General features: G+C 37.2%; 1 protein-coding gene across 3 annotated transcripts in view; it reads left to right on the forward strand.

Moving 5' to 3' along the window:
- Nucleotides 1-24,642, forward strand: part of DLG2 (discs large MAGUK scaffold protein 2) — a 725,256-nt gene that overhangs the window by 157,942 nt on the left and 542,672 nt on the right. For all 3 annotated transcript variants that reach the window (XM_090265790.1, XM_090265791.1, XM_090265792.1), the window contains exon 5: nt 13,682-13,851. In XM_090265790.1, coding sequence (XP_090121916.1) covers nt 13,682-13,851 — 170 coding nt within the window. The remainder of the gene's footprint in view (nt 1-13,681; nt 13,852-24,642) is intronic.

Below are 24,642 nucleotides of genomic sequence, written 5' to 3' on the forward strand. Positions count from 1 at the left end.
TAGGTGACAAGAATTAAAATAATCATGAGAATAATAAAAAAAATTCAAATTAAAATATAAACTCTAAAGGTTAAAAGATATGCTTAAGCTAGAAATAGAATCCCATGTAAATGAGGAAGGCTGCTGCCCTTGTTATGAGATTTGGGGCCTTCTACTAAATCTTTTCCTCCTGACACCCTATATCAGGGGCCATGGTGTTTTTCTCATTGCCCACTCTATCCTCAGGGCCATACCTGACTCTGTATAGTAGATGATCAATAAATATTGGAGAATGTGTATGTGAGTGTGTGTTAGATGTATCTCTCAACTGATATTGGGATTCTTATCATTAGTGATAAATTGCTTTTGTTTAAACCTTGTCCTTTCATTGGTATTTTTATTTATTTTTAATTTTTTAAATTATTTTTTATCTTTCAATTACAGTTGATGTACAATACTATATTACTTTTAAGTGTACAACCCAGTGATTAGACATGTACATAACTTATAAAGTGATCACACAGATAAATCTAACACCCATCTGACACCTTATGTAGCATAGTATTATTGACTATATTCCCTAAGCTATACTTTATATACTTTAACTCCCATCACTGTTCTGTAACTATCAATTTGTACTTCTCAGTCCCTTCACCTTCTTCACCCATACCTCCAACACCCTGGCATCTGGCAACCACCAAAATGTTCTCTGTATCTGTGAGTCTGTTTCTGTTCTGTGTGTTTGTTTTGTTTCTTAGATTGCACATATAAGTGAAATCATCTGGCATTTACCTTTCTCTGTCTGACTTATTTCACTCAGCACAATACCCTCTAGGTCCATCCATGTTGTTGCAGATGACAGGATTTCATTCTTTTTTATGACTGTGTCACATTCCATTGTATATATGCACCATTTCTTCTTTATCCACTCATCTATTGATGAACACTTAGGTTCCTACTATATCTTGGCTATTGTAAATAATACTGCATTGACTATATGGATGCATGGGCCTTTTCAACTTAGTGTTTTGGGTTTCTGTAGATAAATACCCAGAATTGAAATTGCTGGGTCCCTCTTTGTCTCTTGTTATAGCCTTTGTTTTAAAGTCTATTTTGTCTGGTATAACCATTGCTACCTGTTTTATATTGTTGTTGCTTCCATTTTCATGAAATATCTTTTTCCATTCCTTTACTTTCAGTTTCTGTGTGTCATTTGATCTGAAGTGAGTCTCTTGAAGAAACCAGGTGGAAGGGTTTGTTTTGGTATCCATTCATTAACCATATGTCTTTTGATTGAACCATTTAATCTATTTGCATTTAAAGTAATTATTTATTTTTTATTTTTTTAATTTTTTTTGGTTTTTCAATTACAGTTGTCCCATTTTTTCCCCATTGCTCCCCCCCCCCACCCAGCCCACCCCCTCTCCCACAATCATATCCCTCCCCGTTGTCCATGTCCATGAGTCATTTATACGGGTTCTTTGACTAAACCTTTCCCTTACTTATCCCCCTTCTTTCCCTCCCCCTCCCCCCTATTGACTGTTGTTCTGCTCCTTGTTCTGTTTAGTTCATTTGTTTATGTTTTTTAGTTTCCTGTATTAGGTGATATCGTATGGTGTTTTACTTTCGTTGCCTGGCTTATTTCACTAAGCATAATTCTCTCTAGTTCCATCCATGTTGTCGAAAATGGCAGGAGTTCCTTCTTTCTCTCTGCTGCATAGTATTCCATTGTGTAAATGTACCACAGTTTTTTGATCCACTCATCTACAGATGGGCACTTAGGCTGTTTCTAGCACTTAGAGATTGTAAACAGTTTATTGCCATTTTATTCATAGTTTTATCCTTTTTTTCTTTTCTTAAAGAAGCCCATTTAAGATTTCTTGTAATACTGCTTTGGTGGTGTTGAAGTTTTTAGCTTTTTCTTGTCTAATAAAATCTTTGTCTCCTTTTATTCTAAATGATAGCTTCGTTGGGTAGAGTAATCTTGGTTGTAGGTTCTTGCTTTTCATCACTTTAAATATTTCATGCCAGTCCCTTCTGGCCTGCAAAGTTTCTGTGAAGAAATTAGCTGACAGTCTTACAAAAGCTCTCTTATAGGTAACTAACTGTTTTTCTCTTGCTGCTTTTAAGATTCTCTCTTTATCTTTAATTTTTGACATTTTAATTTTGATATGCCTTGGTAAGGGCTTGTACAGGTTAATCTTTACAGGGACTCTGTGTGCTTCCTAAACTTGTATAACTATTTCCTTAACGAGGTTACTGTAGTTTTTTATTTTTCATTTCTTGCTCTCTCTCACCTCCTTCCAGCACCCCTATGACATGAATGTTGGTACACTTGAAGTTATGCAGAGGCTCCTTATACTATCCTCATTTTTTTATTATTCTTATTTATTTTTGATGTTCTGATTGGATGTTTTCTGCTTCCTTATCTTCCAATTTTCTGGTTGGCCTTCTGCTTTATCTACTCTACTGTTGTTTCCCTATAGTCTTCATTTCAGTTATTATATTCATTTCTGACTAGTTTTATTGTACATTTTCTAGCTCAATTTTTGTTTATTATCTCTTAATTTATGTTCCCACTAAGTTTATCTACTCTTCTCATAAGTTCATTAAGCATCCTTATAATCTACTAGATTGCTTGTCTCCATTTCATTTAGTTCTTTTTCTGGAGTTTTGTTCTGTTCCTTTATTTGGGACATGTTTCTTTGTCTCCTCATTTTGGCAGCCTCCCTGTGTTTGTTTCTATGTTCTAGGTAGAGTTGCTACATCTCCCTGTCTTGGTAGAGTGGCCTTGGACAGTGGGTGTCCTGTAGGGTCCAGTGGTGCATCTTCCCTGATTATTTGAATGGGAGCTCCAGGTATAGACTGTATGCACCCTCATGTTGTAGTTGAGCTTTAAATGCTTTTGGCACATCAACAGGAAGGACTTATCCTCCCACCATTCAGCTTCAAGGATGGGCCACAACCACTATGGTGGATCTGCTGTGCAGGGTCTGATCCCACAGAGCAGGACTCACTTATCAGGGTTCTTGTACTCACAGAGCCCACACCATGAGTGTGTCCCTCATGGAGGAGTTTCGGTGTGTTTTGGCATAGTCTGAAGCTCTCTCTATGGTGCCTGAATCTGTTCCCATGATGCATGCCATCTGGGACCTCCTGAGTGGTTCAGGCCAAGGTCAGATGCAGCCTGTGTCCTGCTCAGGACCACCAGGAATGAGATACAGAGCAATATGCAGGTGGCTGCTCCTTCTGCTGGGCTTGGAGGTGCCTGGGAGAAGCCAAGCTGCAAACCCAGCCTCCCTGCCACTAGTGCTGTACTTGGGTCTGCTTAGAAAGACATGTGGAGCATGCCAAGGCCAAATGCTGCCTTTTTGGGTTTGTATACCCTTGAGAGATTAGAGGAAAGACTGCAGCATGAGCCAATACAGGCCATTGATATGGAAAAAACACTGGGACAGGCTTCGGTTGGCTTGAAAGTTGGGTGGAGCCAAGTCACAGGGAATCACCAGGTAGAGCAAAGAGTGTTAGCCAGGTTTATGGGGACTCCAATTTGGTGCCTGCTGACTTTGTTGGGAAGGGCTCAGCAAAGAAACAATGGTCACTGCCAGCACTGACATCTGGGAGAAAGCTGGCCTTCTAACCTTTACCCTAATGCAAGATGACCCAGCTCTTCACTGTATGTCCAAGACCTACCCCCTCCAACTTCTGCCCCAGTGATGGAGCTCATGGAGAGTAAGCCCAAGTAATGTAGTGTGGGGGCCATTTAAGAGGAATGCCTGAAGCTTTAGGAGCCTTACATCTCACTCAGCTGTAATCCTCACAGGTTTTCACAGCCAGCAGTTATGAGACTTCTCTTCCCAGCACTGGAACCCTGGTCTGGGAGGCCTGATGTGGGGCTGGGATCCCTGTCTCCTCTGGGGGTTGAGGAACCTCCACAGCTGAGATATCCCTCCAGATTTTTAACTGCCACAGGGAGATGTGGGACCTGCATCTCTGCCCCTCCTAGCTGTCTCTCAGTGTTTGAAAATCTTAGGAAATGGAGAGCAGTTGAAGACTATTAAATTGAGGAATAAAGCAATCAGATATACATCTTAATAACACCATTCTGACAATAAACTGGAAGATGGATTGTAAATAATGCGTCAAACTAAAAGCAAAAGACTAGTTACAACTATATTTCTAGAATTTAGGTGATTGGCAATGAGGCCAGATCTTAGATAGGATAAGTGGAGATAAAAGAAAAGTCTAAAAAAAATGTATGAAATATTAGATATGTGGCTGAGAGAGAAGAATAACTCCCTGTTTTTGTTAATGGAATGATTTACATTGCTACAAACTAAAAAAGAAGTACAGAGGGCTCAGTCGAGAGGAGATAAGAATAATTTGGTTCTCTGCTCTGTTTGAGGAGCACTCCAGACTTCCAAGTAGAGACAGTGGCCAGACTGACCTTGAACTCAGATTTATAGAACACCAGAGCTAGAATAAAATTTAAAAATCATTGAACTCAACTTAAACACAGAGATGAAAAAGAAAAAGACTTAATTAAGTGGAAAGTGGCAGAACCAGGATTAGAATTCATATCTGGTTTATTACTCAGTATTCTTGCCATTATACCATGCTCCTTATGGTTCTCACCTTTACATTAAAATATTCATTGATATCATAAAGTCAAATCAAAGCCAAATGAGAAAATGTATAACTATGAATTTTATATGTGCTGATCCATATAAATTTATGGGATTTTAGTAGATTTGAGTATAGGAAAGTAGGAAATCAAATTCAACATTTTAAAATGTATTGCTTAATGTGTATATATAATCAAATATATGTTATCAAATATAACATCTTCTTTATTCATCCATTGATGGACACTTAGGTTATTACCATATCTTTGCTATTATAAATAACACTGCAATGAACATAGGGGTGCATAAATCTTTTTAAAATAGTTTTTTTGTTTTCTTTGAATAAATACCCAGTAGTATTTATTGCTGAATCATATAGCAGTTCTACTTTTTATTTCTTGAGAAACCTCCATACTGTGTTCCAAAGTGACTGTACCAATTTATCAGGATCTACCATGTGTTTTTTGTACTTCAGGCATTATGGGCAATGAGGACCTGAGTCATTAGGAAATATTTCATAAGGAGTGTGACCTTGACCTTGAATTGGGCTGATTTGTGGTGGGAATTTGGGAGGCAGAAAGCACCATAAAATAAAATGCAGAAGCAGAAATGGGCTCATTATGATCTCAAGACAGTGAGGATGTGGACTGGCTGGAGCAGGAGTGTGAGAGGTATAAAAAGAGGCCATATTTAGAGGCTCTTTCATGATGCTCATTCATTTTTAAGTAAAAACTGTGTACAAGACACTAAGAACACAAAGATAAATTAAACGCAGCTTTTATTTTATATTGGCTAAGTAACTCTATAAGGAGAGAGGAAATGATGATTGGATTGCTTTAGGAAGTGGAAGCTGAGCTGGGGTTTTGTGTCAGGATGAGGTGGGAGAGGGATTAGTTAACCTGGCATCAGGAAAACAGCTAGAATGCTACTGCAATAATCTAGTTGGGAGGTACCAGGGCCTTGTTTCATAAAAGCTGACATACACTCTCATTTGTAGACAGAGTATTGGACTAGTGGGCTAGGTAATCTCAAGTCTCTGCCTATAAAATTCCCATTCAATACCTCTTTTCCATGTTGTGTTCACTAAATTACCTGGCTTGAGATTTGTTATTGGCCTCTCTGCTTTTCTGGGAAACTGCCAAAAGGCCAATTACTGATGCTGAAATAGCAATTTCTTCCCCCTTTGTGGAAAGCTGTGATCTTTCCCAGATGACAGCTGCAGAGAACCCTATAAGCATTTTATATAAGGGAAATGAAGTGGTAAATGAAAAAAAGAAAAACAGTATATTCACTGTAGGAGATGGCTACTATGGATCATAAACCTGAGTTACTCTCACCCAGAATTAGAGACAAAGCAGAAGCCCCATTTTAAAAATATAGAATGAAGTATCTATTGTTTGGTCTTTGCTGAAGGAAGAGAGCTTCAAATACAAAACGAGTGCTGGAAAATGGCTCGTGTATGCATAGGCTCACATGGAGTGGCAGCTGTGATCTCCCAGTCCAGATTCCCTCAGAGACTTCATTCCAAATAATAAAAAGCTGCAACATTGAGGGGATTGGCACCAGAGTCAGAGCCCAGGACTTTTGTCACAGTCAGCTAAGTCTACATAAGACTGAGTACACCTGTTCATTTTAAAATGAACCACACACAAGCCAAGTAGAATGCCCCTTCAAAACCTAGAACAGTGGTTTTCTGAGTATGATCCCAGACCAACATCACCTAGGAAATGTGGATCCTCTCTTCTATTCCAGACCTCCTGAATCAGACACTCTCTAAGGATGGGGCCCAGCAATGTGTGATTTAATAAGCCCTTTAGGTAACTCCAATGCCCTCTGAAGTTTGAGAACCAATGATCTAGGTTTTATTTGGCCTGGGTTTACTGTTTTCCAGTATGAACCTTGACCCTACTGATGGTCAACAGTTGGGTTGGTCCTTAAATAAGTCCCAAAATTATTTTTCACAAACCAGGGAGGTATGGTGGTATAGTGCATGAACTTTGAGATTACCTAAAGCTTTGAGATTATTTGTAACAAAGAAGAGAGGAATGGATGGTGCAGTGCATGAGCTTTAAAATTACCACTTACCATTATTATAGGCCTCATTGAGCTTTAGTTTCTGTTGTAGAAAGAAGGAAGCAATGTCTACCTTTTAATGTTTCTGTTTAGATTAGAGAATAATAACAATACACAATGTAAATACATCCCACTGTGTGTCAAGCATTATGCCATTTGAATAAACCAAAGATCACAGTTAAGTATAGTAAGTGCAGTTCCATGCTTTTATAAAAACTGTATTTTTATATAGTACATCTAGTTAAATTTGAATAGCGGATAAACACAAGTAATTTTTTAGCATAAGTATTTCCAAACATGGTATTAAACATACATACTCTAAAAAAGTATTTATCTCAATAATAATTATTTTTGTTTTCATCTGAAATCCAAAGTTAACTAACTGGATATCTTATAGTTTAATTTCCTATGTCTAGCAACTCTATTAATAGTTAGCATATTAATGTGTCTACTTAGTGGAGAGACACAGGACTAGCCAGTTGAGCCAGGGGTGACTTCCCAAAAGACAAAATAAAATTTAATTAAATATTAAAAGGAAAATATGAATGAGCTAAGGAAGATAACTCATGTAAAGTGTTGGTCACAAAGTCAATCTGTATTAGTTAAAATTTTTATTTTGGCAAGTAATGAAGATTCAGCTGAGCTTACCCAATTAAAAGGGGGAATGAATTAGACACTTGGAGTATCTTCTCCAGGAATAAATTGGACACCTAAGCCCTAGGAAGAACAACCGCGGGCTGTGGGGAAGTACTCTGGGGAGTCCAGATGGGTCCCTCTCTTTCTGAAGCCCTCGCTTCTTTCCTTGTATCTTCTTTATTCCCCATCTTCTTGCAAATAAGCTTTTACTATTTTGCAAGTAACATGGAAGAAAATTGCTCCCAAATTAAAGCTCTCCAGCTTCTATTTCTTCTGTTCAGACACTACCTCTGAATCTCATGGCTTCATTTCCAGATTCTGCCAAAACAGGGACTGGCCAAACTTGACAAGTTGTCCATGATAACCTCTGTGAACTTGTTATTCCTCCAGCAACCATACAGATGCTTATTGGGAGCAAAAGTCCCAGTAGACATCACTATATAAGCACATATGTGATGCTTCCAAAACATTAGTCCTTTTCCTTTTCTGGAAAACTGTTAAATTATGCTGATGTTGACTATTTTATCCTCAGTTTTAATAGGTTAATAGCATGTAATAAGGTCAATGAAATAAATCAATTTTTTTAGATGAGAAGTTTCAACCTTAGCTGGTGGTAGACTTTAAGGATCCCCAGTGAACACTTACATGTGCTTCATGAGAGGGAACAGGAAGAGGGCAGATAGACCTGTCAAGATTTGGAAAAGGTCAGAGTGATTTGAAGCCATTTGGGTCAGCCTCAATTTGTTTGTCTGTGTTTATATGTGTGTGTGTTGTGATTTTTTCTCTTTTCTCTGTTCACTAGCATAAAGCACCTCTCTTTTATTAGTTTTGAGTATTTTTGTTCTTAACCTGTCTTTTGTGAGCCTAGGAATAAAAGAAATATAAGCCATTTTTGCTACCTTAACCTTAAGAAGTTTTGTGGTTTCATTGTGGTTCACATACAATCTATAGAGTTATTTATTTTAAATAAATTCCCATAGTTTTAAGTGATTTTTTCATTAAGTGTGTGCAGTGTAATTCCCCAGCTAGTGTTTTCTGTTGGATAGTGTATTATTGCATTTCATCCAACACATTAAGCATTAATCAGGTTTCTCCATGATGTAATCATTTCGTCTGTAATTAACTCATCTATTTGACCAAAGGGAATAGCAGGTACTACATGGAAACAATAAAGGATAAGCCAATTAGGGGGCTCCCGTAATAACCAATAGCTACTGTAGAGTTAAGTTTCAGACCCTGTGGTCTAAAACCTCCTTTTGAATCAACTTGAGAGGATCTGAGTGAGGCTGGGTATAGTTAAAGGTGCAGAGTGGTGCAAGGACAGAGTAGACATGAGTTGGTGGGAATTCTGCCAAGCATGCTGATTTTTAGAAGCTTTCACCAAAGCTGCCATAAAGCTATCATTTCTATCAGAACAACTGTTTTCTTTGGTTGTAGGGGAGGAGGAAGATGAAAGGAGAATTGAGTTTCACTCCATAAAAGTGTACTTACTAAAAGCCTCATTTTTGCATTTTTCTTCCCCCAAATCCCATTCATCACATCTCTTCCTCCCTTTCTCATACAAAATTTCAAAAATTCTTTCAGTACCTTGATTGTAGCTCCTTCTTCCTCTCTCTCCGTTTAGCATGTTTTTTCCCTCAACTATCGGCTCTTCTCATTGTTTCTTATGTAAATGTTCTTGACTCTCTTTAAAGACTATAATACCACAGTTAGGCGTTGCGCTATTTCCCAAGCATTATCTTATTTAATCCCTACAGCAATAACATTGCTTCTAATTCAGATGAAGAAACCGAAGTTTTGAGATGAGATGTCGAGGTGACTTGCCCAACATTGCACAGCTCGTAAGATATAGAGCTGGGACAACATCCCAGCTCCTGAGCTCCTAGGCCTTGTTCTTAGGTGCTCTGCTGTGACTCATGCCCATATAACATTTTGGAAGAAACACAAAAGTGGAAATATGCTGTTAAAAATATCCACAATCTCCACATTCATAAAAAAACAGAGCTGAAACCTTATCTTTTCTTCCAGTATTTTTAATTAAACGTATTAAGTTCACATTGGTTAATAAGATTATATATGTTTCAAGTATATAATATTATATATAATCGTCGGCAGCCGTCCGTCTCGAGAGACGATGGTGTAGCTTCTTAAGAGTCTATCTGCACCGCCGAGAATGGCTGTGCAGTCCGACTCGGGAGTGACATGGTATCTGTCTCCTCCCGTGTTGAATCGACATCTTGCGATGATGCTGAAGCTACAGAGCCTGGGCAGGGTGATATGGAGGGTCTGCTGTTGCCCATGCAGCAGACCCCCCCTCTCTTCGCAGCTGAAGGGTCCAAGGGAAAGACGGAGTCAATACAGCTTGGCTTCAGGTGCGCCGCAGGAGTTGCCGGTGTTGACTACAACGTCAAACCGCCTTAGGGACTCCGGCTCCGGATTTTCTGTCGGGGTTTACTCCCTTAGCCTTTCCCCTGAAGAGGTATGCCGCAAGGCAGCGGAGGTTTTTTGGAGTCAGAGTTTTCCTTCTCTGGTGTACCCTGACTGGAAGATCGAACCAGCGACACTTAGCTCGCAGGCCGACGCTCAATCCACTGAGCTAAACCAGCCAGGGCTAATTATATATAATACATCACTCTATATTTCATTGTGTGTTCATTACTCAAAGTTTAGTCTCCTCCTGTCACCATATATTTGACCCTCTTTACCCTCTTCAACCTCCTGTCCCCTTCCCTCTGGTAACCACTATATTTTGTCAATGAGGGTTTTTGTTCTTGTTTGCTTTGTTTGTTCATTTGTTGGTTTCTGTTTTATACCCTACATATGAGTGTAATCATAGGACTCTTGTCCTTTATTGTCTGACTTATTTCACTTAGCATGATACTCTCAAGATCCATCCCTGTTGTTGCAAATGGTAATATTTCATTTTTTCTAATGGCTGAGTAGTTTTCCATTTATATATATACCACATATTCTTTATCCAATTGAAGGACATGGGTTGTTTTCATGTCATGGTTACTGTGAATAATGTTGCAGTGAACAGAGGGGTAATATACTTTTACAAATAAATATTTTCAAATTTTGAGGGCAGATACCAAGAAAATAAATTTCTGGGTTATATGATAGCTCTATTCTTCATTTGTTGAGAAACATCCTCCTTCCAATATTTATTAATGCATAATAAACAAGAACTTTTTAATTTTAACACCAGCATCTGGTGATTATTTTTAATGAATTAACATTTTTAAAAGTATAAGAGTACAAGTCTTAGTTTACAACAGAACACACTTTAATATCTATGAAAGAAAGTATATATTACACATTATTTTATATCTCCAAAACGGAAGAAATAATTTGTTGAGTATGGTTTGACTTTTCAGTGATATATTATCATGTTCAAGGATACTAAATTGTTTAGTACAAAATTTGAATGTGACATGTTAGTGATGACATGTTCTTTTTGTTTCTAAGATATTTTCTGCAAGGAAAGGTACCAGAATGTCCAAAGGAAATAAGACTAGAAAACAATTTAAATTAATCTTTTAAACTCATAGACAATTCTTGTCCACAAAAAAAAAAAAAAATACTGTATTGTAGACTTAGATCTGAAACAGCAAGCACTGAAAGAGTGAAACTATCAACTTAATTACATGGATCAAGTAGAGAGGAAATTTATATGTGAATATCTCTCTAAAACAGTGCCTCAGAAATATGATAAAGGCTGCACATTTTACTGGGACAAGGTAATTTTTTTAAAGCTGGTGATATATTTGTATGTTTCAAAATGAATACAAGCAGTGGCTTTACTCACACAGATTATTTACTGGTAGAGAAGGCACATTAATTTTAAATAGCTATGACCCTCTAATCAAATGCTATTTGAAGTGATTAGGAGGAAGGGAAGTTGAGTGCCCTACTTTGGCTTGGTATTCTCTCCTTTCTATTTTAAGAATTTGAATGCAAATTTCTCTCTTTACACTCCAAATTTCTTTTATAATTTAAAGCAGTCGATTCTGAGGAACTTTTTTATCAGCCTAGGCTTCAGAAAAAGACAAACCCACAAATCATGTTCAAGACCTCACCAACACTGCACCTTCCTTATCAGTGAACTTTAATTGTGTCACAAAATGAGAATCAATGCTTCATAATTTATCTGATCTAATTTTGGGCAAATAAGTGAAGTGATGAGAATGGTATGGCAGATAGTAGGCCCTCTAAAATTTTCAATTTCCAACCTATTTAACACTTAAAAAATCCTTGAGCATAGCACCTTTGACTCACCTATCAATAATTGTACCTCTCAGATGTGTCTTGTATTACAATTGACACATACCTCCATATCTGTTATCTATCTGATTACTCCTCCCACTAACTCTGGCCATTCCTACTCTCTTTCTATGGGAAACTGAAGTTTGAAGAAATGAACTAATTATTTCACTGATACAGAGCTGGGACTCATACCCAAGCCTTCTGACTGCTATTCCAGTGCTCTTCTCAGAGCACTAAAGCTGCCTACTCCAACCTCATGTTCAGGAAAAACCATCTGATTAAGGCTATGATTTCCTTACCCAAGCAATCAACAATTAAGGTTCAGATTGTATACAAAAGGGGAAAAAAGGACTCATTTGAATAGATACAGCATGAAGATTTTTTTTAATATCCACTTCTACAGCAAGCAGTGTTTTAAGATATGATTAGTATTCTGAGCAGAGGGTGATGGTAAACATTATGTTTTTGCATTATCATGAGATGAAAAAATTACCCATTCTCAAAGACCCAGCTGCTGCAGGGAGGCTGGCACCGTGATGCCTATATTTTCCCAACTATTTTAATTGTTAGTTTTCCATGAATTATTTTTTTAGTCAGTCAGAGAGGAAATGTATTTGTAAACCTATCAAAGCCATAGCATCTGTGATGATGAAATAAATCACTAAATCTTAGTAAGTAGAAGTTCCACTTCAGGATCTTGAGACTAATTAGGCTTCTCACTGAGATAAGAGTTCCTATATCTCAGTTCCTCAAATAGGTATAAAATATATATTTAAAAATTATTAAAATGTTTACTCATGCTTTTTGTATAAATTTTCTACTACTGTGTTATAATTTTGAATTGATGTATTCAATATAGGTGACTGTCGCAGTAGACGTACAGCAGATGCTCAAATAACATCGTTTCATTTAATGTCAGTTCCTTATAATGTTGACAATATCTTATAGTAACTTCACTTCTGTTTATATATTTAGCCTGTGGTAAAATTGGTTTTGTTATATGTTGTTTTGCTTAAAGTTGCAGAACATGTTAGCAATACTAAGTGAGGACTTACTATATGTAATCCTCAGAAGAAAGAGCCCAAATTTTGAAATAGAAAGATGTGAGATCATACCAAATCTCTACCCAAATTCCTGACAGATTTATACATAGAACTTAAACAGTTGGAACAACTCTTATTTCCATCTTAATAAATTTTATTCTACAAGATTATGGAAAGGACCCAAGACTTAAGAATATAATAAATCAATAAATTTGTACTGCTACCAATAGCAATCATTTATTAAGTGCTTACTATATACCATGGTCTGTGCTAAAAATTTATGTGTATGTTATTTCATTGAATTTTCCTCCAGTCTTTATAGTAGTTATTATATTGTATCTATTTTACATATAAGAATATGGAGACTTTAGGGAGGTTAAGAAAATCATCAATATTTAACAATTTAGGAAATGGAGGTTCCAATCCAATAATTGAACTCAGACTTAATATTTCATTCATTTAACAAATATTTACAAATATTAAGGAATAGGTGTTCTGAACAAAATCAGGGATCTGAGGTGTGGAAGGTGAGTAAGCAAGTGACAATGTTCACTTCATCCTGGGCACAGTGTGGAGAAGGGGTTGACGGGCGACAAGAAAGGATCCAGGGAGAGTAGATTGGAGGCTGTGGAAGTAATTCAGGTGAGAGATGATGTTGACTTCAACCTGGGTGCTTGCCGTGAAGATGAGGAATCCTGGATTGCAGATACACTTTGCAAGTTCTGTAACCCTCAGTCCAACTAATTAAAACCAATTAAAATTATGATGTAACTGAAAGACACCTTAAAATATGTGTCCTTCTAACTACACCATGCCTGATCCATTCCCAGTCAGAGTGGACTGAAGTTACGGACTTAACCAGTAGTGTAGTCAATGTGGGAAAGCTGAGGAGTTCAAGATTTTTCTTTCTGATTTCCTCCATTTGAAATATGCTTTCCAAATGTAAGCATTTTAAAATTGCTTATATTCTTTGCTCCATCATTCACAAGGTTAGAAGGTCATAATCATTGAGAAATCCTCCTCAACACTTCTGACCTTTGCATTTTTCCTTCCTTTCAGGGTCAATGATTGTATCTTGCGGGTGAACGAGGTGGATGTGTCAGAGGTTTCCCACAGTAAAGCGGTGGAAGCCCTCAAAGAGGCGGGGTCTATCGTTCGGCTCTATGTGCGCAGAAGACGACCCATTCTGGAGACTGTTGTGGAAATCAAACTGTTCAAAGGACCTAAAGGTAATAAAACCATAAATGACTCACAGAGGGACACCAGTGACAAACCATTTTTTTAAAGGTTATGCTCTAACCCATCTATGACGCATGCTCTTTTATCCCTCAATATTCGGCGTGTACCAAGAGATCTGAAATGCTGCAGTAGGGATTATTACAGAGGGTAAAAAAAAAAAAAAAAAAAAAAAAAAAAAAAAAAAAAAAAACCCTAAATGTGAAGTCAGAGAAGAAAATAGATTTGTGTAGGAAAGTCCTTATAAACAATAACAACAACAACCATTTATATTTTTTCTATAAATTTTACATCCGACCAGGTCATCATGGCTTGGCTGGCCTATTAATACTTGCTAATTTTTCAGGTATAAATGGTTACCCTTCACATTTAAAAAATACCAATAGTAATAATAATAATGATAATTAAAATAGTCTATCCTGAAATAACAATTGTCATATTTTATAACACTATTGTGATATTTTTATTTTGTAATTCCTATATGTTATACTCAACAAGTACTAAATCACATTTTATATTTGCAATAGTCAAAATAAGTTAAAATTTATTCTTTTGAAATGGTCGCAAAAAATTACCTCTCGAGGTAATTACAGTTATCCTGGGGAATCACATAAACATTGAGATAGTCATTTTAATTTTTAAGAATAGCCATTTGAGTTCTGCTTTACAGAATTATGACATTCAATTAGCTTAAGAGAATTTCACATATTTTAGAAAAATCTAATAACTAGCTTAAGTATTTTAAATATTTTAGAAGGTAATGAATTGATAACTATTACAATCTTTTAGTAAACTCACTTCCCTTTATTTTAATATCTATTTTATTTAATGCTATATGCAATTAAAAATAATAAATATACCACCTTCTCTGAGAGATGGTAGTGGGTGGTATTTAAGATCTCAGATAGAAGAGTCAGACAGGACTAAGTTTGAAAGCCTCATTTGCCACTTGGATATTGGTTGGACAAATCCCCTCATTAGTAAATGGATGTCATATTGGCAGTAACTGTCCCGTGGGGTTTATGAGAATTATGCACTTAACTAACATCCAGCATGTGATGAGCAGTAGAACTTGCTGGTTAAAAATGCAGGCTCCAGATGTAAAATGCTAGGCTTGAGCCTGAGACCTTGTTAAACTAAAAATAGAAAACCAAAGCGGGAGGTAATAAATGTTCACTTTTAGATAAAAAAAATATTGTACTTCTGGGAAGCACTGATTCAGACAGAAACTCAAATAGCATTATAGTTATAAGGTGCAGGAAATGGTATTTATGAGGAAGGAAAGAGAAATAATTACATGAATAGTAGGAAGGAATTTTTACTGATGTTAATTAGCTAAGGACAGAATTTCTACAGGTACAAATCCACTAATTTATTTTCTAGCTATACATGGTGATGCTTATTCTAAAGAATGTGCTTAATTTGCAGTCCTCATATTCAAAATGTCTGATTTTTTCTTAGTTTTACAAACAGTTGTTTGAAATACAATGTTGGATTGGCCCAATCCACAGGTTATTTTTCCCAGTTCAGCCATTCCAACGGTTTGAGGACTTAAGACATGCAAGGCAATTTCTCTGCGATTGTGGTTTTGACTGCATTTTGAAATGGCTCCATGTATATCATTTTTCACATTTGGCAGCTTACTAGTTCTCTGGCCTTGGGCAAATTGCTTAAAAGCTCTGAGCCTTAATTTTCTCTCCTACAAAATGTGAATAATAATATTGCTTGCCCCTTAGGGATATGAGGATTAAATGAGTCAATTCATATAAAGCAGCAAAAATTGACTTCTCAACAAATGTTAGTTATATGAGATCTGTCCAGAAAGAGTCCAGCCATTATTAGTATAATGAGAACAGTTTGTATAACATCCATGTAACCTGGCAGCCAAGGGGAGTGGATTGGAATACACATGTGTGAACTGTGATGACTTCACTATACTAGCCAGTAGGGGCAGTAGATATCGTTGAGTGACCATGCGTACAGTGAGGATGTCACATTCAAAGTGACAGAATGAGTACAGCAATGAATCTGCATCAAATTTTGTGTTAAGTGTGAACATTCCTCCATGGAGACTATTTAGATGACTCAGAAGGCCGCAGCTATGGGCAACTGGTGATTGTCAACTTCATCATGACAACACAGCTGCTCATGCATTACATCTCATGCAGAGTTTTTTGGCAAAACATCAAATCACCCAGGTGACTCAGCCCCCTTACATCCCAGATTTGGTGCCCTGTGACTTCTGGCTTTTCCCAAAACTAAAATCACCTTTGAAAGGAAAGAGATTTCAGACCATCGATGAGATTCAGGAAAATATGATGGGGCAGCTGATGGTGATTGGAAGAACTGTGTGAGGTCCCAAGGTGCCTACTTTGAAGGGGATTGAGGCATCATTGTCCTATATACAATGTTTCTTGTATCTTCTTCAACAAACATCTCTTATTTTTTGTAGTACATGGCTGGGTACTTTCTGGACAGACCTCATATATACATGTTATTTGTAGTATTCTATGCTACATATGGCTTTGGCCTTCATAATAGTTGTTTGGCACTGTAATGAAAATAAAGATTCCTCATCAGCTAAATTCAAATGCATTAAAATAACAGAATTAAATCTGGTAAAAGAAAGTAAATCATTTTTATACCAGTATCTGATGGTATGAAAGAAAGGACTTCTACATGTTTACTAAAATCATATTTGAAAGGTGCTTTAAAGCAAAACAAAATGAGCATAACACTATTTCTATTTTTAAAAATATACACACGCGTGCACGTGCACACACACACATGTATAATGTAGGTATTTCTACATTTCAATTACCAGCAATTATTCAGCATAGCCCTAAGGCAAATACTAATTTTAAGCTCCAAGCAAAGCATTATCATTCATTAGCAGGCCACTTCCTGGCTGAGTCATTTGATGACCTCCATCTGCTCATCAGAGCATTTAAGGACTCTAGAGAATCCATAGCTAAAACTCCTTAATTTTATCAGGAACACATGTTTTGTTTTGTTTTTATGCTTTATCCTTGATACCCGGGCCCCCTCTGGCTGGTTTATATGGGTCTGAAATGTTTTTCCTTTGATCCTGGAGTGGAACAGGAATTGCCCTGGGACGTGAAAGTGAGGACAGATGAACATTCATCAACCAGGAATACCAAGTCTGTAACCCAATGACTTTGCATAGCATAGGGTCCATGGGGTTATACCTGGGCTTGGTTTACTGAGACAAGGAGAACAAAGAAACTGCTAGAATTAAATTTATATTCCTGAAAGCAGACTCCTGCCAAATCTTTGTAGAGGGGTAGGGGTTATTGGTCCTGTTGGGATCATGCTGGGTCAGTTATGCTTTTTTGTACTGTCACTATACCAAGGTCACTGATGGGGATTTGTTTCCCTATGTAAAGGTTATTAATACACTGGGAAAGGAACTGTTTTAGTCATGGTTTAAATTCCTAATGCCTCTTACAGTGCCTTAAACAAGGAAGTGCTGAATCAGAGTAAACTGAATAATTAAATTGGATTCTACACTGAATCTAGTGATACTTGCAATCTTAACTTCACTTAGCACCTGTAATTCTTTATTTTTGAATGATGATATATTTAAAAGAAATTTTTACCAATGTTTATCTCATACCATGGAGACTCTTATGCAATGCGGAGGATGAAGATGTATCAGAAATGATTCTGCTAGGACAATCAGAAAGTTCTAATGGGAAAGACAGGCATAAAGTCAACTAAATTTAATGCAAGGCAGAGTGAAATCAGCTCTGTGATGAAGTTTGAGCTATTATTCCAGTGAAGCAGAATGGAAGATGTGGTTCATCTTAACCAGGAGAGACAAAATCCTCCAGAGAATTTAGAACTTAATGTGCCCACAGGTTCTCAACTGCCCTTATTGAGCTCATGGGCACTAAGCATCAACACACTAGCCAACTGAGCCAACTGGCCTTGATTATGTGTGTATAATACAGAGCTAACTGGATATGTTCATCAATTCAGTCTTTCAATGATTCCACAAATATTTCATAAGTATTTATTATGTACTTGGCACAAAGCCAGGTAATGAAGATTGACCAAAAAAAAAAGATAGTTTTTGCTCAAAATTATAGTCTTATGGAGAGAGCACCTATAATATAAACTAGGAAAAAATATTATAAAGTGGTACCAATTAAATGGTTGGTAAAAGAAGACTTCTCTGAGGAAGTGCCACTTAAACTGAACCTTGAAATATAAATAAAAATAGAGGTTATCCTGATACAGAGTGGAGAAAAAAGCGTGTATGTGTGAAGGCCCTAATGTAGGAAAAATTGTGATACTTTCTAGAAAATAAAAGAAGTCAGTTGTGACTGAAGTTTAATAATAGAACAATGAATGACATGAAATGGTATTGTCAAGGTAAGCAGGGTCACATCGTGCACAGCTTTGTCACCATATTTAAAATTTTGTGTTTTTATTTCAAGTGCAATAAGAAGTTATTTTGAAATTTTCAGCATGGGAGTGACATGATCAAATTTGTCATTTGTAAATGATCATTCAGCCACTGTAAAAAAAAAAAATGCATTGGGAGGGACAAGACTGGGAGCATAGATCAGTTAGAAGTTACTTGAAGAAAGAAGGAGTCAAGCTAAGTGTTAGAGATATAATTGATGCCACTTATTGATAACCTAGATGTGGGATGTTTCAAGAATGAAGTCCAGTTTTCTAACTGAGCAATGGGATGAATTATGGTATCATTTGTGACATGGGGAAGACTATGGAGAAAGCTCTGTGGGGAGATTAGGAATTAAATTTTGGACATGTTAGGATAAGATGCATCTGAAAAGGAGATCCCAGTGAGGCAGGAATGAAAATATCTGTCTAAAACCCTGTCAAATTAATATTATAGTTTTTTCCTATGTTTTGCAAAATATTCAGAAGGGGAAATATCTAATTGGCTTGCTCACTTTTTATTAATAATCTTTAATATAATCATGAATAAAGCTATTTCTGCTTTTGAACAATTATAAGCATTAAATATATTTTAAAGTAATTTTTATTTTTCAATTAGAGTTGACTTATATTATTTTCAGATATACAACCCAGTCATTAGACATTTATATAACTTATGAAGTGATCACCCTGATAAATCTAGTACCATCTGACACCTTACATAGTTATTACAGTATTATTGACTATATTCCCTGTGCTGTACATTTCATAACTACCAATTTGTACTCCTCAATCCCTTCACTTTTTTCACCAATCGCACCAACCCCCATCCCATCTAGAAACCATCAAAATGTTCTCTGTACCTACAAGTCTGTTATGGTTCTGTTTCCCCCTTTATTTTGTTTTTAGATTCTACATTTAAGTGAAATCACCTGTCATTTATCTTTCTCTGACTTATTTCACTCAGCACAATACCCTCTAGGTCCATCCATGTTGTTACAAATGCCAAAATTTCATTCTTTTTTCTGGCTGAGTCATATTCCATTGTATATATGCATCACTTCTTTATTTATTTATCTATTGATTGACACTTAGGTTGCTTCTATATCTTGGCTAAATTAAATAATACTGCACTGAATGTATGGATGCATATGTCTTTTCGACTTCGTGTTTTGGGTTTCTTCAGTTAAATACCAGAATGGAATTGCTGGGTCCTTTTTATCTCTTGTTGTGGCTATTGTTTGAAAGTCTATTTTGACTGATATAAATAGTGCTACCCGAACTTTTTCTTATTTCCATTTTCATAAAATATTTTCATCTCTTTCCTTTCATTCTGTGTGTGTTTTTTCATCTGAAGTGAGTTCCTTGTGGATAGCATATAAAAGGGTCTTGTTTTGTAATCCATTCAACCACTGTATGACTTTTTTTTCCCCATATATCTTTTGATTGGAGCATTTAATCCATTTAAGTTTAACACTAAGTTTATCTGCTCTTCCCCTAAGTTCTATGAGCATCCTTATAACCAGCATTTTGAACTCTGCATCTGGTGGATTGCTTGCCTCCATGTTGTTCTTTTTCTGGAATTTTGGTCTATTCTTTCATTTGGGATATGTTTCTCTGACTCCTCATTTTGCTGCATCCCTGTGTTTGTTTCTTTGTATTAGGTAGAACTGTTATGTCACCCAGTCTTGGTAGAGTGGCCTTACGTAGTAGGTATCCTGTAGGATCCAGTGGTGAGCCTCCCTGATTACCTGAGCCAGAAGCTCCAGGTGTGGGTCATGTGCACCCTCCTGTTGTAGTTGAGCCTTGATTGCTATTGGTACATTAATGAAGGGTTTACTCTCAGGCCAATTAGCTTTGAGTACTGGCAGCAACCACCATCGAGCGTCTTCTGGGTAGGAGTTGACCCCACAGAGCAGGACTCACTTCATTTAGCAGGATTCTGGCTCCTGCTGAATCCACCCCGTCAGTGTGTCTCTCATGAAGGTGCTTTGGCATGGTCTGAATCTCTCCACCAGCTGCACTGGCTCTGGGTCCTCCTGGGAGGTGAAGGCCAAGATCAGCTTCCACCTGAGCCCTGCTCGGGACCACCCAGCATGAGCTATAGAGCCCTCTGTAGATGGCTGCTCCTTGGGCCAGATGAACTTTGGTGTGCCTAGAAGGGACCAAGCTGGGAACCAAAGCCTGGGGCCACTTAACAAGAGATATGGGACTCCAAGGCCAGACTCCAAGGCCAGATTATTTGAGAGGTTTTAGGAAAGTCTGCAGCATGAGCCCAAAAAGGCCATTTTTATTAAAAATCCACTGTCACTGATGAGCCTACAAGTTGAGTGGGACAGAGCTTCAGGGAATCTCCTGGGTGGGGCTAACAGTGTTATACGGGTTGCTGGAGACTCATACATGAAGCCAACTGTGTCAGGGAGGACTCAGCAAAGGAACAATGGCCTCTGCCAGCACTTAAGTCTGGGAGAAATCTTCCCCTCTCCATCCCTTGTTCTGAAGCAAGACAACTCAGTTCCTTTCCGTATGTCCCTGGTACCTTTCAAGCTGCTGCCCCCAACAGTGGAGCCCAGAGCAAATGAGTCTTTTTTTATTTTTTTATTATTTATGTTATTACAGTTGTTCCAATTTCTCTCCCTTTTCCCCCTTCCCCACAGTTAATCTGAGTGAGTCTCAAGTCGCATACATAGGACCTTTAAGAAAAATGCCTGGGACTCGAGAGGCCCTCTGGCTCACTTAGCCACAAATCTCTGCTGGCTTTCACAGCTCAAAGTTATGGGAACTTCTCTTCCTGGCACTGGAACATTGGGCTGGAGGTTCTGGTGTGGGGCTGGGACCCCTTACTCCTCAAGAGAAACCTCTGCAACTGAGATATCCCTCCTGATTTTTATCTATTACATAGGGGTGTGGGACCAGCCTGTTTTGAGTCTTTTCCCCTCTTACCAGTCTCAATATGGCTTCTTTATATCCTTAGTTATAGGACTTCTGCTAGTGGGATTTCAGGAAGTTCTGAATGATGGTGTTCTATAGTTTAGCTGTAATTTTGATGTAGTTGTGGGAGGATGCGAGTACTGGTGTTTACCTACACCACCATCTTTCCTGGGAGCACTATTAAATCTTTGTACATGGGTTACAAGGTAAAGTGTTATTCCCTCCTGTTGTACAGATAAAATATTAAGGGATTCTTTTTTATTTAATTTTTATTTTTCCGTTACCATTTCGTCCCCTTATACCTCCCTCCCTCGGCCCCAGTAATCACCGCACTGTTGTCCATGTCCATGAGTCGTTTTTCTTTGACAGAACTAAATTTACAATTTTTTAGTTCCATAGCTTGTGTTTATTCTATACAATATTTGTACAAATTACTGTTTCTGAGATGACCTTTGGTGTATGTGATTCTGTCTTTATAGCACAGCTCATCTTCCCAATATTCAACGGGAATCATTTTGCTGGTGATTTATGGCCGTGTATTTCAGTAATGAATATTTGAGTAATATGCAATACTGATTTAGAATGTCTTTTCTTAAGAATATATAAAATTTTTTCTAACCTCACAGTTAATAGATTTGGTCATTGCAAGCAGCTGGGGTGGCTGCATGTGGGCAGTCATTTGAAAGAAAAAAATGGTACTCATGTACAGGAAGCAGTGATTAGGCAAATCCATTTAGACTTGCCAAGCAACCAGAAATAGGAAGAAAGGAAATATGAAGTACACATGTGGTTTCCCAGGAAATAGGTCTGCAATAAAATTCTTTCTAGTGACTTTCCCAAGAACACTCTTAAGTCATAACTCTAAGTAGCTATATAACTAAACATGTGCAGACTAGTGTTTCTGTGGCCTGATCCTATTTAAGAAATGAAATGCCTTTTTTTCAGTTGTCCTTGTTGCTTAGAAATAATATAGTTGAAGTCCAAATTCTAAAAATAAAAGTGTGAAAGCCATAGCTTTACTGATATCCTGTAGTGTACAGATATGATGTTAAATATGGCCGGGGATGCTGAGGTAATTCCAATAAGCAGGATGAATAGCCAGTACGCACGGAGGACTGTGGCTCGCTCAGACCAACAGCAGAGAGCGGGAAGCCTCATCCTCCTCTTATTGGATTTTACAGATATGCTAATTAACAGGGAGGGTCCAGGAAAGAGCTTACAATTAAGGTTAAACACCATTTGTCAGAAAGCAATTAAGGTTAAACACCATTTGTACTTAATTTTGTCTGATTTCCTTATCAACATCAGGGAAGATAGAGTACTCAGCAAGATTCTGTTTAAGTCACAGGATGTCTTTAAGATCCTGAGTCCTGAGCAGTCAGAGACTGTCAGCAGCGGCAAGTCTATTTCGATGCTCGGATCATTAGACACCTGGACCGAGAGGCATGAAAACATACCTCAAATCAGAAGTCTTGATTTCCAGCATCAATATCCAAAGGCAGACTTGCTTGTGGCTCTATTTCAGCCAACTTATTCTTTAATGAAACGTGGAAGAGTGGTAAAGTCTATCAGGCAACACATTTTAGCCATTCTCCTTCATTATTTTTTTAAAAAGTGTTTAAACATCATCCATTATAGAGATAGGGATTTATATCAGTGAAGATTGAAAATTCAGTGAATATTGTAACTCAATAGTCTTTTAATTCTTGTCTAAACTTTTTCTGCCTTTTCAAATCAGGCATCATGTCCTTCAGAAGCTACTTCCAAAATAATTAGTTCGCTCTTTAAATTTTCTATTGCCACTACTATGGTGCTCTTATCTTTATTATACATGCTGGAGCAAAAGTAGGTTTATATTTTCTCATATGGAAAACAATACAATAATTAATAAATAATGCAAAAATAAACTGTGTTTCACATACTAACAGCCATAAACCTACTTTTGCCCAGCCTTGTATTTTGCCTGATCTACTGTAGTAGATTATATTGCCAGTCCCTCCCAACACAGCTCACTAATTGACCCAATCAGAAGCAATATTTAACTCCTAAGAACTTCAAATATGCTTTATACCTTCCCTCTTCTTTAGTTTCCAAGCCATCTGTGCAATCCACAGGGTGTGGAAAGGATAAATAGCAATAACTCATATTAAGGAGATTAACAAACTGTTAATTCTAACACTTAAGACACTGAGTTATGATCTCTGCTTTGTGCTAAATTCAAAGCATTTAGTGAACACTTAAAAGGAAAGTACAAGCTCTATATTGATTCTGTGACCAAATTTGAGTAGAAATGGGAGGATCTGGGGTGAAGAAATGGAGGAAAGTCCAAGACAAATGATGACCATCACCGCATTATGGCACCGGGGAAAAGAAACAGCCAAAATGGAAGCTGAATCATTTCACTGCCAAGGGGAGTTCCTTAAGGGAATGGCCCTTGTTTGGCCATTTTCTTTTTTTTCATAATTTATGTAAACTTTTCAAGAAATTGGACCAAAACAGTGTTTGAAGCATCTAGCACTTAGCTTAACAGGCCAATTAACCAAAAACCAATTTTCAAATTACTGAGGATTTTTATATTATTGTTTTCTTAAAAACCTGTTATGACACATATATTGTCCAACTTGGTTAAATATTGACTTGACATGTGTCTCACGTTACAGACAATATCTCAAATATCTAACTTAAAGTTTTCCAAACTGTGTACATCTGCATATCATTTATTTTTCTCTAACCTGTCCCCTTGTTCTCCATCTGCTCTTATCTTTTTCTCTTTCTAATACTAATATGACCAGAGTGAACTTTCTCAGTGTTGATGTGGAAAATCTATCTGACAGGTTTCAGAGGTGGCCATTTGATAAAATAACTATTCTACAACTTGATTTTTTGGTGTGTAATCCTAGAGCTGTAGTTGTTGAGCAAATACGTGCTCAGTGAACATTGAATGAACTAATATTTTAATTAAAAATTAAATGCACTGTCCTTATACATAGTACAGAGATCGCCTTGATTGAAATTCTTCTTTTCATTTCCTCTGTCCATGGATAACTTTGATAATGAACTACTACCGCTTGACTACAATAATTGAGAATGTTTGCAGTTATCCAAAATTCAGCTGTTTATACCAAAGCCATTTATCAAACCATTGGGTGAAGACTAAATACAAAGGTTATGTAATGGTTTTTAATACTAGCATCCAACCATTCACTGCATCAAGGGACACCATGCATTTGCCTTTTTCTTGCCATGGGGAAAATTATAAATTGTATTCATTTTTCATGCATGTTCAAATGTGTCTCTGAATGCAAGGCACGGTTTACTCTTTATTGAAGCCCATGTCCTGGCTACTGAGTGCTAAGTGGTAGGTAGGCCTATTTGTGGTGAAGGGCCCTTCTTAACAATGGTTTGACGCGTAAGAACTAATG

This window comes from Furipterus horrens, unplaced genomic scaffold (genome assembly GCF_987537825.1).
Source record: "Furipterus horrens unplaced genomic scaffold, mFurHor1.1.pri manual_scaffold_2, whole genome shotgun sequence".
NCBI classification, from domain to species: Eukaryota; Metazoa; Chordata; class Mammalia; order Chiroptera; family Furipteridae; genus Furipterus; species Furipterus horrens.